General features: G+C 39.3%; 1 protein-coding gene across 1 annotated transcript in view; it reads left to right on the top strand.

Moving 5' to 3' along the window:
- Positions 1-13,639, top strand: part of SMURF2 (SMAD specific E3 ubiquitin protein ligase 2) — a 57,641-nt gene that overhangs the window by 23,370 nt on the left and 20,632 nt on the right. The window contains exons 2-5 of the mRNA XM_079323785.1: positions 3,199-3,237; positions 4,775-4,883; positions 11,351-11,484; positions 11,654-11,719. Of these exons, the coding sequence (XP_079179911.1) occupies positions 3,199-3,237; positions 4,775-4,883; positions 11,351-11,484; positions 11,654-11,719 (348 nt within the window). The remainder of the gene's footprint in view (positions 1-3,198; positions 3,238-4,774; positions 4,884-11,350; positions 11,485-11,653; positions 11,720-13,639) is intronic.

The raw sequence follows: 13,639 nt of genomic DNA, 5'->3' as shown, positions 1-13,639 counted from the left end.
GGCTCTTTTCATATTTCTGTGAGTAACATATGTTAGAATGAGATCATAAAGCATGATAAAAAAATATTTAATGTATGTATACTATGTAAAATTGATGTGCTGTTTGTCTTGGCACGTGTATATTGGAATATTAGTGTTCTCCTTTCTGTAGACTACCCAGGAAGTCTGTAATAAACAGAAACATAGCTATCCATTGACTCACTGATATTCTGTAATGAATACTTTATCTACACGTGTGTGTTAGAAGCCATTAATGTCATTTGATGATGCACTCATGGACCAGCACACCTCCCTCTTTTCTTTCAGTATATCCAGGTCAGTATATCCAGCCATTGGTTTGCATTCTAGTTCCAGTGCAAACTTAAATAGCTTGACTTTTTGTTTCAGAAGAATTGTAACAAAAAGTGCCTTAAAACAAGCACATCCAAATAATAAATAACCTTGTGCAGTGCCCTTGTGCCTCCAGAGCATCCATTAGTGGTGGTTCTGATAATGATGAGTGTTGGGTCCAGAATCATCAGCACTTTAACTTGGCTTTGTCAAGGGAAAGAAATCTCCCTCTAGTTCTTTCTGGTTTTTGAATCTTTAGCTTAAATTGAACTAAGGATAGAGGACTCAAAGATAATTAGTTCCCGTGAGTTTTGTGAGAATCATTGCCTGGATAAGGAGGAGACCCTGGCAGTGACCTGAAGTGAGAGGAAAAAGCTGCAGCAGATCCTGCAGTGCTGGAACAGGGGAGAGCCTGCGTGGGGAGGGTCTGTCTGAGTGCCCAGTGGGAAAAGCCTCAGCCACAGCCTTCAGTCAACCATGGAACATAAATCCATAGGAAACCAAACTTCCTTAGCTTTTATTCTCAGGGAGCTATTAATCAGCTGGTTATCAGAATATTCAGAGCAGGTTTTAATACAGTGTTGAAACTGTTAGAAAAGTGGAGCATAAACTCTGGTACTTTCCCACCAGTGGGAAAAGTTTTGTCCAAAAAAAGTCCTGAGATAGATGAGATCTGTGTGTGGAAGAAGATTGTTTCACTTTGAGTTGAGCTGATGCTCCTGGGATATGGGGTTTTTTTTACCTAGAAATACCTGGCAGAGAGAGTGTTGTTAATGGAAGATTTCTCAGCATCTCTCCTGTTTTGTTAACCTGACAAAGCCAGAGTGGGTTGACATCTGACTTGCCTTAAATGTGGTTACTACGGAGGGAAAAGTTGAGCCAAAAATATTAGTTTGTTCACTCATGGCTAATTGTTGGGGAAGCAGTTGTGAGTCTGTGTGCTCTGCATGTGCCCAATCTTATAAAAATGAGATTTCAGTTAAACTGCATTGGCAGGCTTGCTTTATTTTTGAAAAGAAGTGTTTGTAATTAGTTAACCTTACAATTTCTCTCACAGAAATAGTTGAACCTCTTTTGTCTTGGACATTATACAGTTTCAGGATCACCCTGTGTGGCTGTGCTGTGGATGAATTTTGACTTAACTATTGGGTTTTAAGCCCTCAGCTTCACTTGACACTTCCCATTACTTTTAATGGATAAAACTGTGACAATAATTATATATTTTTTTAGATGTTTTTAAAAATTGCCATCTGTATAAGAATCTGTTTTACTTGAAGTTTTTCACCACTAAAGGAAAGGTGGCTGGTGAGCAATCACCAATTGCAGGTCTTGGGCAATTGCTGTCTGTTGTGTTATCATTCATCTGAAAATATTCTTGTATAATAAAATCTTAAGGAGCTGCAAAAGCAGTTATTACCTCTTTTTTTTTTTCAAATGCCTTTAGGTTGCTCTCAATGTTCTGGATAGAGTAAACTTTAGATTGCTGGGCACATGGAAGCCTTTGGTAACTGTGGATTTTTATTACACCATCCAAAGAAATTTATTTGATTTGTGGAGCAGTGATGTGACAGTCTCTTTCATATTTGTACTTGAATGTTGGGTATCAGAAATACCTGAAATATTTGACTCTATTTCTGTTGACTGTTCAGGTTGAAATTATTGGGTGTCAATCATGGATTGCCTCTGCTTGCTTTTATTCAGGCAGAAATCAGGGATGAGGAGCCTTGCAGGATCAGTGGGAGGGTGTTCTGGGGGGAAAGGATGACCAGTGGTGTTTGATTTTAGGTGGTGCCTGTGGGATGTGATTATTGGATTCACTTTTCTGTATTTGCATTTCCTGGCAGTAAGAAATATTGATGAGCTCATAGGAAAAGTATCCAAGGGAATCATATAGTGAGGAATCTCCTGCAGGATCAGGTTCCAACCAGATAATTCTTCCCACTCCCCCTCCCTTTTTTTTTTTAATACTAGCTGTGGGAATTCATGCTTTTGCTCAATCCCCAAGAATCCTTTTGTGTTATCAGTAAATATTTTAATGTTTCACAGGGGAATCTAATATTTCCTGCTTACTAAACCTGTGATAATAGATAAGCATAGTAGTTGAGCAATGATGCAGTTTGTGAAGTCTTCATTGTGTACCTTGGCACCTTTATATGAAATTTGTCCCCTTTGACCCTTTATTTATTTATTTGTTTATTTAAATTTATTCTCATAGGAGATTGTTTTCCCCTGGGTATTTTTAGTTGACAAATGCAAATGTTCCTTCCTTTTAATTTAAACAAACAAACAAACAAAAGCCTGAAACAATTATCAGCTGCTCCAAATAAAAGATATCTTTAGAACCATCAAAACTCTGGCTTTAGAAGTTACTGTGCTCCACCCAAATGCTTTTCAGGTAAAACCTTTTATTTATTACCATGTAGGATAACAGAAAAGCCTTGGCTGCCTAATGTTGTATTTTTTATGATCAAGGAAGCTTTTGCTGGGCTGTAGAACTGAGCATTAACCCCTGTTTGTGTCCAGCACTAATTATAGCGAACCAGCCAGGGGTGCTCCAGGTCCCTCTCTGGTGAAATCACAGCTGGCAAAACATTTGAGGGGGAAAAAAAAACCTGAAACTATTGCCTGAGGAATCCACAGCCATCTGACTTCCACTGTAATCTGCCTACAGGTAGATTGCTAAAAGATGGCACTTCCAGCTCAGCTTTAATTAATTCACATGACAATATAAATGATGAAGGAGCACAGTTCATTTATGTTTGTTTTATTTTAAGCAGGATTTTCTGAAGTGCTGGAAAGGTGAAATAACTTTTTTTTTTTGAAGTTGGCCATCAGTAACTTAATTTTGTATTTCTGTTTTTCTTGCAGTACTGTGTGCAAAAAACTTGGTGAAAAAGGACTTTTTCCGTAAGTAGCTGCTGTAGTTTTATACATTTATTTATAGATGGAATAAATATTATGCAATTTTTATGTGTTTGCATATTATCATTATATTAAGATATTTGCAGTAAAGGAGCTAAAGGCTTTGATATTTTATTTCAGGGCTCCTATTTTTGTCTTAGGTGACACTCATCACAGAATCATCATAATGATTAAAACACTGACACACTCTCTCTGTTTTTATGGGAGTGGGAAACAAATTTACTCACTCGGGCAAATTACATGTTTTTCAAATTTAGTGTCCTTTATTAAGTTGTTTTTCCTACAAGAACTTTTTGTGCTCCTTAATTATTAATAACCACCTCATAACACCGGTGTACTCTGAAATTATATTTTAATTAATTTTAATAATGTTTTGAAAGAAGTGCTAAGAAGTAGATGAAGGAGGCAGAAAGGAATGCTGTTGTCTGTGTCCTGCATGCACAGATCACCTGCCTGCCACCTCCCACCTGGGAGCAGGAGGAATTCAGAAGAACAGACTGAGCTTTGGAAAGAAATTGAAGAGGCAATGATCCAGAATTATACTGTGTATTGGGATACTTCTAAAACATGGCCTGTACCTGAATTTCTGTATTGATTGCAAGTTCTTGGGTATTTAACAGTTTGATCATGCCTGAAACAAAAGCCTCAGGATCTGCAATGTGAGATGCTGAAGCACAGATGTGCCACTCCTTGTCCCCACGTGCTTTCTGTGGCACTGAGCCCTCTGCTGCCTGACCAGCTCTGGCTGAGTCACCTGGGGAAGAGCAGCTGGGACAAAATTGCACCTCAGCAGATGTGATGAGTGTTTCCCCACCTTGGTTTCCTCCAGCTGACTCACAGTACTGATGAGGGGAGGGATAAATGAGTGTGAGAGGAAAGGGCAGGACCTGGGGCATCAGTGGTGGGACCATCCCTGGGGTCAGTTCAGCAGCAGCTGCTGAATCTTGCTGATCTCTGCTCCTGCTGCTTTTCCACCCCTGCATCTGGAGTTCAGCACCATCCTTACACTGATTTTTGGTGTTCAGATGAACCTGTGTTCAGTGTTTCTGAGACACTGAGCTGGCAGCAGAGTACAAAGCCAGCAATACACCAAGTGAATCCTAAAAGCAAGAATAACCTATTACAGGTAATTCTCTGTTACACCAATATCAACCAAAATCATAATTGTGATTTGATCTTAAGCATACAAAGAAAGTAACTGTTTTCTCTGCCTTTGGCTTCTTTGTATACTGAGAATTTACTCAAATCTGAGTTAGGAAGATTAAGGTGTTTAAATTTTTTTCCCCTCAATATGTTTGACATACACAACCTTTTCTTGGTCCATATCAATGAAATAAATTGTTAACTTAGGCATTTCCTATGTTTAATGCATCATGTTATTCCCATTCATTAAGTAGGGGTCTAATTTATGAATAAAAGGCAAATAAATCTAGAAATTAAAGATTAAATAACTGAGCAATGATAAAGGACTTCAAAGCATCCTGATCCACTTGGTAGCTTTATTTTCTTTTCCTCCTTTTAGGACTTCCTGATCCCTTTGCTAAGGTTGTGGTGGATGGATCTGGCCAATGCCATTCTACAGATACTGTGAAGAATACACTTGATCCCAAATGGAATCAGCATTATGACCTGTAGGTGGTAACAGTGATAACCAAAGGTTTGAAGTGAAATCCTCTAAATTACACAGAAAATGTCAGATGTTCATTATCCTGTCCTATGTAAAGCTTGGAAAGTATCCCAGAGTTTATTAGTTTGAGTAAAAAGTACATTTAGCAAAATTCCACTTTCTTATTTACCTCAAAATTTAAACACTGCACTTGTTTTTCTGGTGCTGATGTCTGCAGCATGCTTACATGGACTACAGCATTGTTTTATTGTGATATTTTCATGTTAACACTTCTGTAAAATGAAGCAAGTGACTGTTTTCCTCAAACTGCTCGTTTCTTGATGCATTTTTTTTTCTGTTGTGGTGCTGAAGTATCTTTTTCTCTGTGTGCCTTTTGTTCAGTTTTCTCTCCTTTCTGTCATTTTCTGTCCCAAATGTTGTTCTCACTCTGAATTATTGTCATCATCACTCAAGCACCTTTTGGTGCTTTTGAACAGTAGAATCAGTGTGGCACGTATATGTCATAGTTTTCCTCTCTTTCTAAAGCATAGAATATTTCTGTACAATGTAAGCTATTAATGCTTTAATTTTTATGTAGGTCTCTGTGCATGCTTTATTTACCTTGTCTTTTATTCTTTTTCCTTGGGGTGAAAGCTGAGGAAGAGAAATGAACTGTTTTGCATCATTGTATTCTCCTTTTCTGATCTCTGACTTTTTCCCTATGGCTCTATTCCCTGTCCTATATTATTAAAAACTGTTTGAACATATTTATGGTAACTTTGGCCATCACCAAACCTGCAGCAAATCTGGTACTGCTATACAGACAATTTCTTATCTGTCTTTTTCCCAGTGAAGAAAAGCAACTTGATGAGTCTCACAGCAGAATATGAAAGCCCTGGTTTAAAGTCATGTCTTGATCTACTCCTTATGTGAATATCCAAGACTAAATAGGTGGAGTCATTGTTCATTGTGTTAGTGCAGGATACAGAACATTTTCTTTACTGCTTTACAAAGTATTCTATCAATTTAGTGAAATAATATTATTATAGTTCTATTATCCAAACCCAGTTCAAGCTTAGATTCTGCATGTGAGACTGTTAATTCATATTCATTAGAGAAAGGTATAAAAACCAAGTTTTAAGTTCATGTATAGCAGATGTCTCTCTTTTCTATTGAAAGAATTCTATGTTAATTTGGTTTTAAAATGATACTAAACCTGTCAAAATGTTGGTTTGTACAGAATGGAGGTTTCAGACCTTTACCTTTCCATGTCTCCTCCAAGGACCAGAGTAGAGTTAAGAAGAAACCCCTGAAACCAAGCACAGACTTTGACTGTTTTTTAGTTAGCTGGGTCTGTTAATGAGCATTAATGCACAGCTTCCCAGGGATAAAAGCAGAAAGTGCTGCCAGCATGGCTGGGTGCAAATCTTCTGTAACCTTTGTACAGCTGGGGAAGGGATTCTCCTGCAGGAGGAAGGTGGGCATTGTTTCTCCTCTGTGAGATTCTGTGTGGAAGGTGTCAAAATTCAGTGTGGAAGTCACTGGGTCCCTGTGACTGCCCCAGTACTGGCCAGTCTGGATGCTGTGGGACAAAGGATGCTCAGTGCTCCATGGGCTGATGATTCAATTCCCTTCTGGAGAAAAGAAGCACAGGACATGGGAAATGAGGGAGGATGTTGATATGCAACAAGAGTAATGGAAAAAAACCTGCATAATCTTTAGAAAAAAATTCCTTTCTGGTTATAACTTTTAAGGAAGGATGATGAGAAGGTATTTTTAGGTTGTTTTATAGAACAAGCCATGGTTGTATCTGGGTACTGTATTGTCTTTCCAAGGCTGTGATTGCAATCCACAACATATTATAAAAAGCAGAAAGAAAAAGGGGGGTTCTGGCAGAACATTTTGCTTGAGCAGATTTGAAGCATCTCTTGCCAGATCATCCAAAGGAATTTAGACCTGTGTGAAGTTTTTTTTGTGTGTGGTGGTTTGGTTTTTTTTCTTATTCAGAGAAGAAGTTCCCCGTAAAAATAGATTTTGCTGAATTAATGTACTATTTTCAATGTAAAATCTTGTCCTCTAGGAAAAACTACTTTGTTTGATTCTGGCTGTTGAATTCCCTGATGGCAGAAATATATCCAGTATTTCTAATCCAAAGTAAAATTTGTTGTTGTGTCAGGCCTTGCTATTAGAAAATAATCCTTTCCCTCTCCAAATTTTCTTCATAAAAATTTAACCCCTTTTATAGTCTCACCTGTTATTCCTTACTTTAGGGAAATGTATTTCTGTTTATAAACATCAGTCACATTATCTTTACTTCCTATTTAAAACAGCCATAAAAGGTTAAATCTCTTTGGTACAGCAACTCATTGCTTGGCTATTACTGTAAGGTCATTTTTTACTGTGTAATATACTCAGTGTCAGGTCTCAGCTTTTCATCTGCACCAGATATTAAAATAATTTTTTCATGTATCATATGATGGCAGGTGCAAATGGCACAGTCAGAGGGAGTTGTTGTAATATATTCATGCAGTCATGTCTGAATTAAGTTGCTAATTCCAAAAGAATTTTGTGCCTTGCTAACCTGATTCAGGCAGAAGTAGATATTCAGTTATATAAGAATTTTTTAAAAGGACTTCTGCAGTAATATAAAGAGCAAAAAGTGGTTGGCTTTTGCCTTATGTACTTCTTAATTCAGATCTTAGTGTGAAAAGGAAGTGGTTGAATTAGTTGCTTGGATTCTTCAGCCTAGATGGGTGTGTGTGTGTGTAGAGAGGGGGAATCTGGGAGACTTTCCAGAATTAAATTGCCAAATAGTTGCTGTCTGGATGTAGTTTAATGTCAGTAAAATACCATGCTTGCCCTGGATGTATTCCCCTTCCTTATTTTCAGTCTTGTGTTTTCCCTATTGTTCAGGCCTTTCCTCAGAACATTTCAATAACCAGACTTGACACATTTACAAACTTCTTGCATTCAGAGCTAAACTACCTAAACCATCAGTCCAGGAACTTGAATCCCCTTTTTCTCTCCCTTTCTTCCCCCCTGCAGTAGCCAGACCTCTCCTGCATTGCCCTGCCCAACCTCATCCCCAGCAGCCTCTGCCCCTAAGGCTCAGCAGGTCACATTTCTTTCTGTCTGAAGGGTGTTTGTACCATGATCTCCACCAAAACCTGCTTCTGCTCCCAGCTCAGGACTCATCTCTCTAGTAAAATGCTAAGGATCCTGGATTTTTCTCAGGGAGAGAAGGCAGCAGCTCTGCCTAGTGCTGCTTTAGATAATCCCATCCTAGATTAGCTCCTGAAGAGTCATCAAACAGCTCAGGGCAACTTCTTTTCCTTCTCCACGTGGTGCTTGAGGCTTGTTGGATGAAGCTGATGCCCTTTGCAGCAGGCAGTGAGTTCCATGTGTCCCTGCTCCATCCCTGCCCCATCCCAGAGGCTCAAACACCCTTCAGATGCTGCAGAGATGAGCAGTGCCAGGAAGGAAGTGAATGAAGATGGAAGAGAAAAAAATTGGGGTGCTGTTTTTCATTCTGTCTCTTCAGACCCTCCTCTCCCCAGTCTGAAAGCAGCTGGTAGCTCAAAGCAGAACACTGAGATTATATTAGAGAAAAAGTCAGAAATGGGAAAATGGAGAAACAAACCAAGTAATTAATCCAGGTCATAAAAACAGTCTGTGTGACAGCATGGATTAGAAAATAGGGAATTCCTGGCTTCCAAACCTGAGTTCATACCTCGTGATGCTGCATTTTTCTCTCTTTCTGGAGGGAGTTTGTCTGGCTTGTGATCAGGAAGAGGTATGTTTTTTCAGGAATATTTTTTTCCACTTCATTCCACATTTCTCTAGCAAGGTGAACTCTTAAGGGGAAGTGTATGTAATGGCATAGGGATGAAAAGTCACTTGATACCAAACCTTCCTCAGTGGTAGACAAAATAACAATTGTCCTTGTGTTTTAAATTTTTATTTAAATAATTGACAGGTTTCTATTAAGGAATGAATTTGATTTTTTTTTTTCTTAGAAGTGGAAGTACTAAGAGTAGAGAGATTAAAATTTCTGAACATGCAGCTCTTAACCAGAGCCCTAATTTTAAAGGTTTAGAAAACATGGAAGTCAACAAAATATCTATGCAATTAAATCTCTGTGTTTCTATTTCATTAATACTAATCCCATTATCTCTGTAGAAGTACTCAAGCTGTGGAATAGATATTGCTGATAGAGGAAAAAAAGAAATACAGGCTCCAAGAACTTTAATTACAAGGAGAAAGAGAGAGTCATCCAATAAAATAGGGGGGTTGTGTGTTTTTGTTTCTGGTTTGGTTTGTTGCTCTTTATTTTTTGGAACATTCTTTTTTAATAAAAAAATAAAATTCCTAGCTCAGGCTTTTATGTTGGAACTTTATTGCCAGATGATGTAAAACAAATGTAACTTATCCACCAAATGAATTGGAAATGTCAACTCGTCCTACTGTCACTCTCTAAATACAACCGTGGGGTTTTTATGCCTGAAATGATGCAGAAATGTAGATGAAACATTCTGCTGTAAAGCCAACTAGACATTACTTAACTATTTCTTGTCTTCCTTTATTAAAAAAACAGTCATTTTTATTGGAAAAATGCAGCTTGTCTTGCTTATTTCCTTTAAAAGTGTGAACCAGCCCAGGTTTTAGGGTGCAAAAATCAAGAGTAGTTTATAGTGGAATGTGGAGTCCTCACCTGCTTGGTGTGGATGGTGACTGTTCATCCCAACCCTGAGAATCTCACCCTGAAACATTACAGGATGAGAATCTCACCCTGAAACATTACAGAAATTCTTGGAAACTGTGTTGTGTATTCAGCTGTTCTACATATTGTTCAAACTGTTCTGTTGTGAAATTGTGTTTAACCATATACCTTTGACTTTTTTAAAGCAACAAGGAAAACTGGAAAATTCAAGACAGGTCATGATAAGTCTTTATTTTTAAGTGCACCTAAATTGTTCTCATAAGAATTTATTTTAAGTACATAAAACATTGTAGACTGCAACTGTGCACGTGATTACTCATCTTCATCTCGTTTCTTTATGCAAAATTGTCATTGTCAAGGTTGCAAGGCCAAAAATATGACCTATGTTATACAATCAGTTTACTATTCAAAAAACTTCGGGGCTTTTTTATGTGGAGTTTGTGTTTTGTTTGAGTTTGTTTCTGTTTTTGTGTAAATGTGCAGTGATTACTTTAAAACATGAGGCTTTTCTGTCTTCTACTTCTTGGGTCAGTTGCTGTCTGCAGGTGGGAAAAAGAAGTTGTAAGAGTTCTGCTTTTTTGGCAAAGGAAAAATGGGAGAAGTGTTAACCTGATCACAGCTATAATTTTAAGCCATAGCAGTTAGTTCAATTATTTGGTTTGCCAACCTTGACAGTATCATTTCTATCTTTATGAAAATATTGGCTTTTAAACATCTTAATAAAGCCACAGTCAGTGGGGAGATGTATTTAGACATTGGTTGATCAGTTTTCATTCAAAAACAAGCAAAAAAGAAGCACTTGGAACTAAACTAAGACCAGAATTTGTGGTCTGGGAAGAGAGAGCTGCAAGCAGTTCTTGGGGTCTAAGCCATAGTTACAAATTCCTTTCCTTCAACTTGAAACAGCCATAATAATTCACTATTGGCAATCCCTGATTTATCTTGAGTGTTTTGAAACTGTCCTCTGAAAGTTTTGAAAACAAAAACGAGCTCACTAAGTAATTGCCTCTGGAAACAAAGCTTCAAATGAAAAAAGCCAAAAGTAAAGCAACCTACAGTGTGCAGGTTTCCCCAAGGCAGTGAACACAGATGCAGGTTTTGCCAAGCATGTCCTTGGGAATGCTGCAAGGAGAGTCCTGGAGGGGGCAGGGGCAGATATGGCACATCCCAGCTGAAGCCCTGTGGGCTGCTTGTGCTGGCTGAATGTGTGATGGGTGTCCCAGACACACCTCACCAGCTCAGCCCCTGGGGCTGGGGGAGCTGCAGCTCTGGGATGGCTTGGCCTGGCAGTGCTGGGGAGCACCTGTGGGGTCCCTGCTTTCCTGGGGCTGGGAGAGCAGCCCCAAAGGGCTCCCTGTCCCTGCTCCTGCTGTCCCCAAACACTGCTGGGATGCCACAAGCATTGCCCCCCTTGGCACTGGGGCATGGACCTGAGCATGTTTGTGGCTGCTTGGAGAGCTGTGGTCGAGGGCCAGCCCGCAGCCTGCTCGTGCTGCTGTTTGAACAGATTTTGGGTGGTTCACGTGATGTCCCCTTCCAGAATCAGCCTTTTAGAGCAGTTTGTATCCAAGTGAGCTCCTCCATGAGACATGCTTCCATTGAAAACAATGCACATCTTACCTGCAGATGACTTGCTCTCTCTTGCCATTGCAGTGTGCTAAATTTTTAATGTAGTGGTTGATGATTTTTTTTTTCCCCAAGGTGATTTCTGATGCATCTTCAAAGTGTTCAGTAAGTGCCACTGACAGTACTGTTTGTTCCACGTTTTTCAGATATATTGGGAAGTCAGATTCAATAACAATCAGCGTGTGGAATCACAAGAAAATTCATAAAAAGCAGGGAGCTGGATTTCTGGGTTGTGTGAGACTTCTTTCAAATGCCATCAACCGCCTTAAAGACACTGGTTGTAAGTAAGCCAAGGATGAGTTTCTTCTCTTCCAGCCCAAGCTTGCATGCACAGGCTTTTGAAAAATTATACTTAATTGGGTTTTTGTTGTATATTCCAGGTGGTTTGGTAGTTTGTGGTGGTGTTTTATTTCATTGTATGATTTCCACTTTGTGCCCTCATTTTGTAGATCAGAGGTTGGATCTGTGCAAGCTTGGGCCAAATGACAATGATACAGTTAGAGGACAGATAGTAGGTGAGTAAAGGTTTTTATCTTTTAGTTCTCTTTTTATCTTTAGTTTCTGTAATAACTATAGAAATAATCTTCTAGATGTCAGTTTTCTATATTGAATTCTCCTGTCTATTGCCAGAGCTATTTGGATCTCTAGCTAGAGGTATGTAGGTAGAAAATTAAAAAAACCCCCTAAAACTAAACAAACAAAAAAACCAAACCAAAATGCTCAAACCACCCAAAAAAACTCCAGACCAAAATATTATCGTAAATGTTGGGGAAAATAAGACAATAGATAATATTTTTTAAAAAATTAGAAAGTTTTTTATTCCACTGTGAAGAATGGTGGTGGTTTGAGTGTGAACTCGCTTTGAAAAACTGACTACAAAATTCTTGGCCATGGAGAGCTCCAAGAAAAGCTGTGCTTCCTTTAGGTTTTGGGAAAAACCTAAAAAGCATCTTGCTTACGTGCAATTAAAATTGCTGTCTGGGATCAATTAATTATCTGTTTTCATGGCTTATTAACAAGTCTGTCACCAACCTCAGTAACTGTGCTTTGTCATTCTGTGAACTCATCAACTTTAAATAAAGAAGCTGGCAAATTGAAAAGCAAGTATCCACAAAAAACTTCATAACCATTCTTTTTGGTGCATTGTCAGTTCTTTGTGAAGGCAGCATTTCTAATAGGTCATGTAAGTCTAAAGTTGGTCAGGATAAGGAAGTTCTTTGTTTCTACAGACTATTTGGACATGAAGGAAAGAAAAGTGAATTTTTATGTTCAGTTTTGTGTTCAGTTCCTAGTTGAAATTATATCCAAGCAGCACTTCTGTCAGCCAAGGAGCACCACAGAAACATCAGTCAGCAAATAAGTGTTTGCCTCTCTCAGAGTGCTCTGTTGTGGCTTTACCCCTTTGTGTTGCTTTGACTGTCTCCATCTGATCTGCAAGTTCTTGCATTAAGATCAGTGAGGTGGTACAGGAGAGTCAAGTGATGGGAGAAATGTGGAGTTCTAAGTGCTGACCCTTCAGGCTGTTCTCAATTAGATTTTCTACATGAGCTTGCACAGAGGAGTGAAGGATGAGGCAGTCACTTCTCTGGGGTGTGGTTTGGTTTGCTTGCTGGCTTTGCTCCAGTGTCCTGGTCCCCTGAGCATCCCTGTGTGTGTGCAGCTTTGTCTGTGGGTGTCCTTGGAGAGGAGGCTGAGCTGGGCACAGGAGAGCAGGTTCAGGGTGTGCTGGGAGCAGGGAGCTGCATTCTGCTCACACCATGGAGCAGGGACTGTGCTCTCATGCTGCCCTCCAGAGTATGAACTCACATCCTGGTCAGCATCACTGGGGAATGCTGCCATTCATCAAAGGGGAGAAAAAAACAACCCAAAAACCCCTCCCCAAAACAGAAAGGTCTGGGAGGCCTATGGCAAATCCCTTGCAGTGTGCAATGGCAGAGACTTCAGAGAGAAGTGGTCAGGGAGAAGTAATCAGAGCCAGTCAGCAGTGTGGGCATGGACTGGGCTGCCAGGCTGGCTTCAGCTCTGTGCTCAGAAGTGCTGCAGCCAAAGCAGCACTGCCTCTCTTGGGGTGCTGCTGGGGCTGCCCCTGAGCACCAGGAACTGTTGGATTGTGCACTGAACCTGCAAAAAAACACCTTGTCAGGTTACAGCAGAGACCCAGAGCAAATCTGTGTGTTCTGTTTTCTGTTGATATCATCAGTAAGGTCAAGTTTACTCAGTCATGGTTCTGTTTTAATTTAATGCATCTTTGGTAAGATTCCAGAGACTCCTGTCTTTTTTTAAGTTGTCATTATTAATCTTCTTACATTTTAATCTTTCTTCACTAATGCAACTTTATTGGGTAGATGAATGAGCCTGAGTAAAACTAGGTAATTCCACTACAGTAGTGAGATGGTATAAAAAAAGACAGAATAAGTTATAAATATACTCTCAGT

Source organism: Erithacus rubecula (assembly GCF_903797595.1).
Source record: "Erithacus rubecula genome assembly, chromosome: 20".
NCBI lineage: Eukaryota > Metazoa > Chordata > Aves > Passeriformes > Muscicapidae > Erithacus > Erithacus rubecula.
The sequence above is the reverse complement of the archived record's forward strand: the minus strand, read 5'-3'. Positions and strand labels throughout refer to the sequence as shown.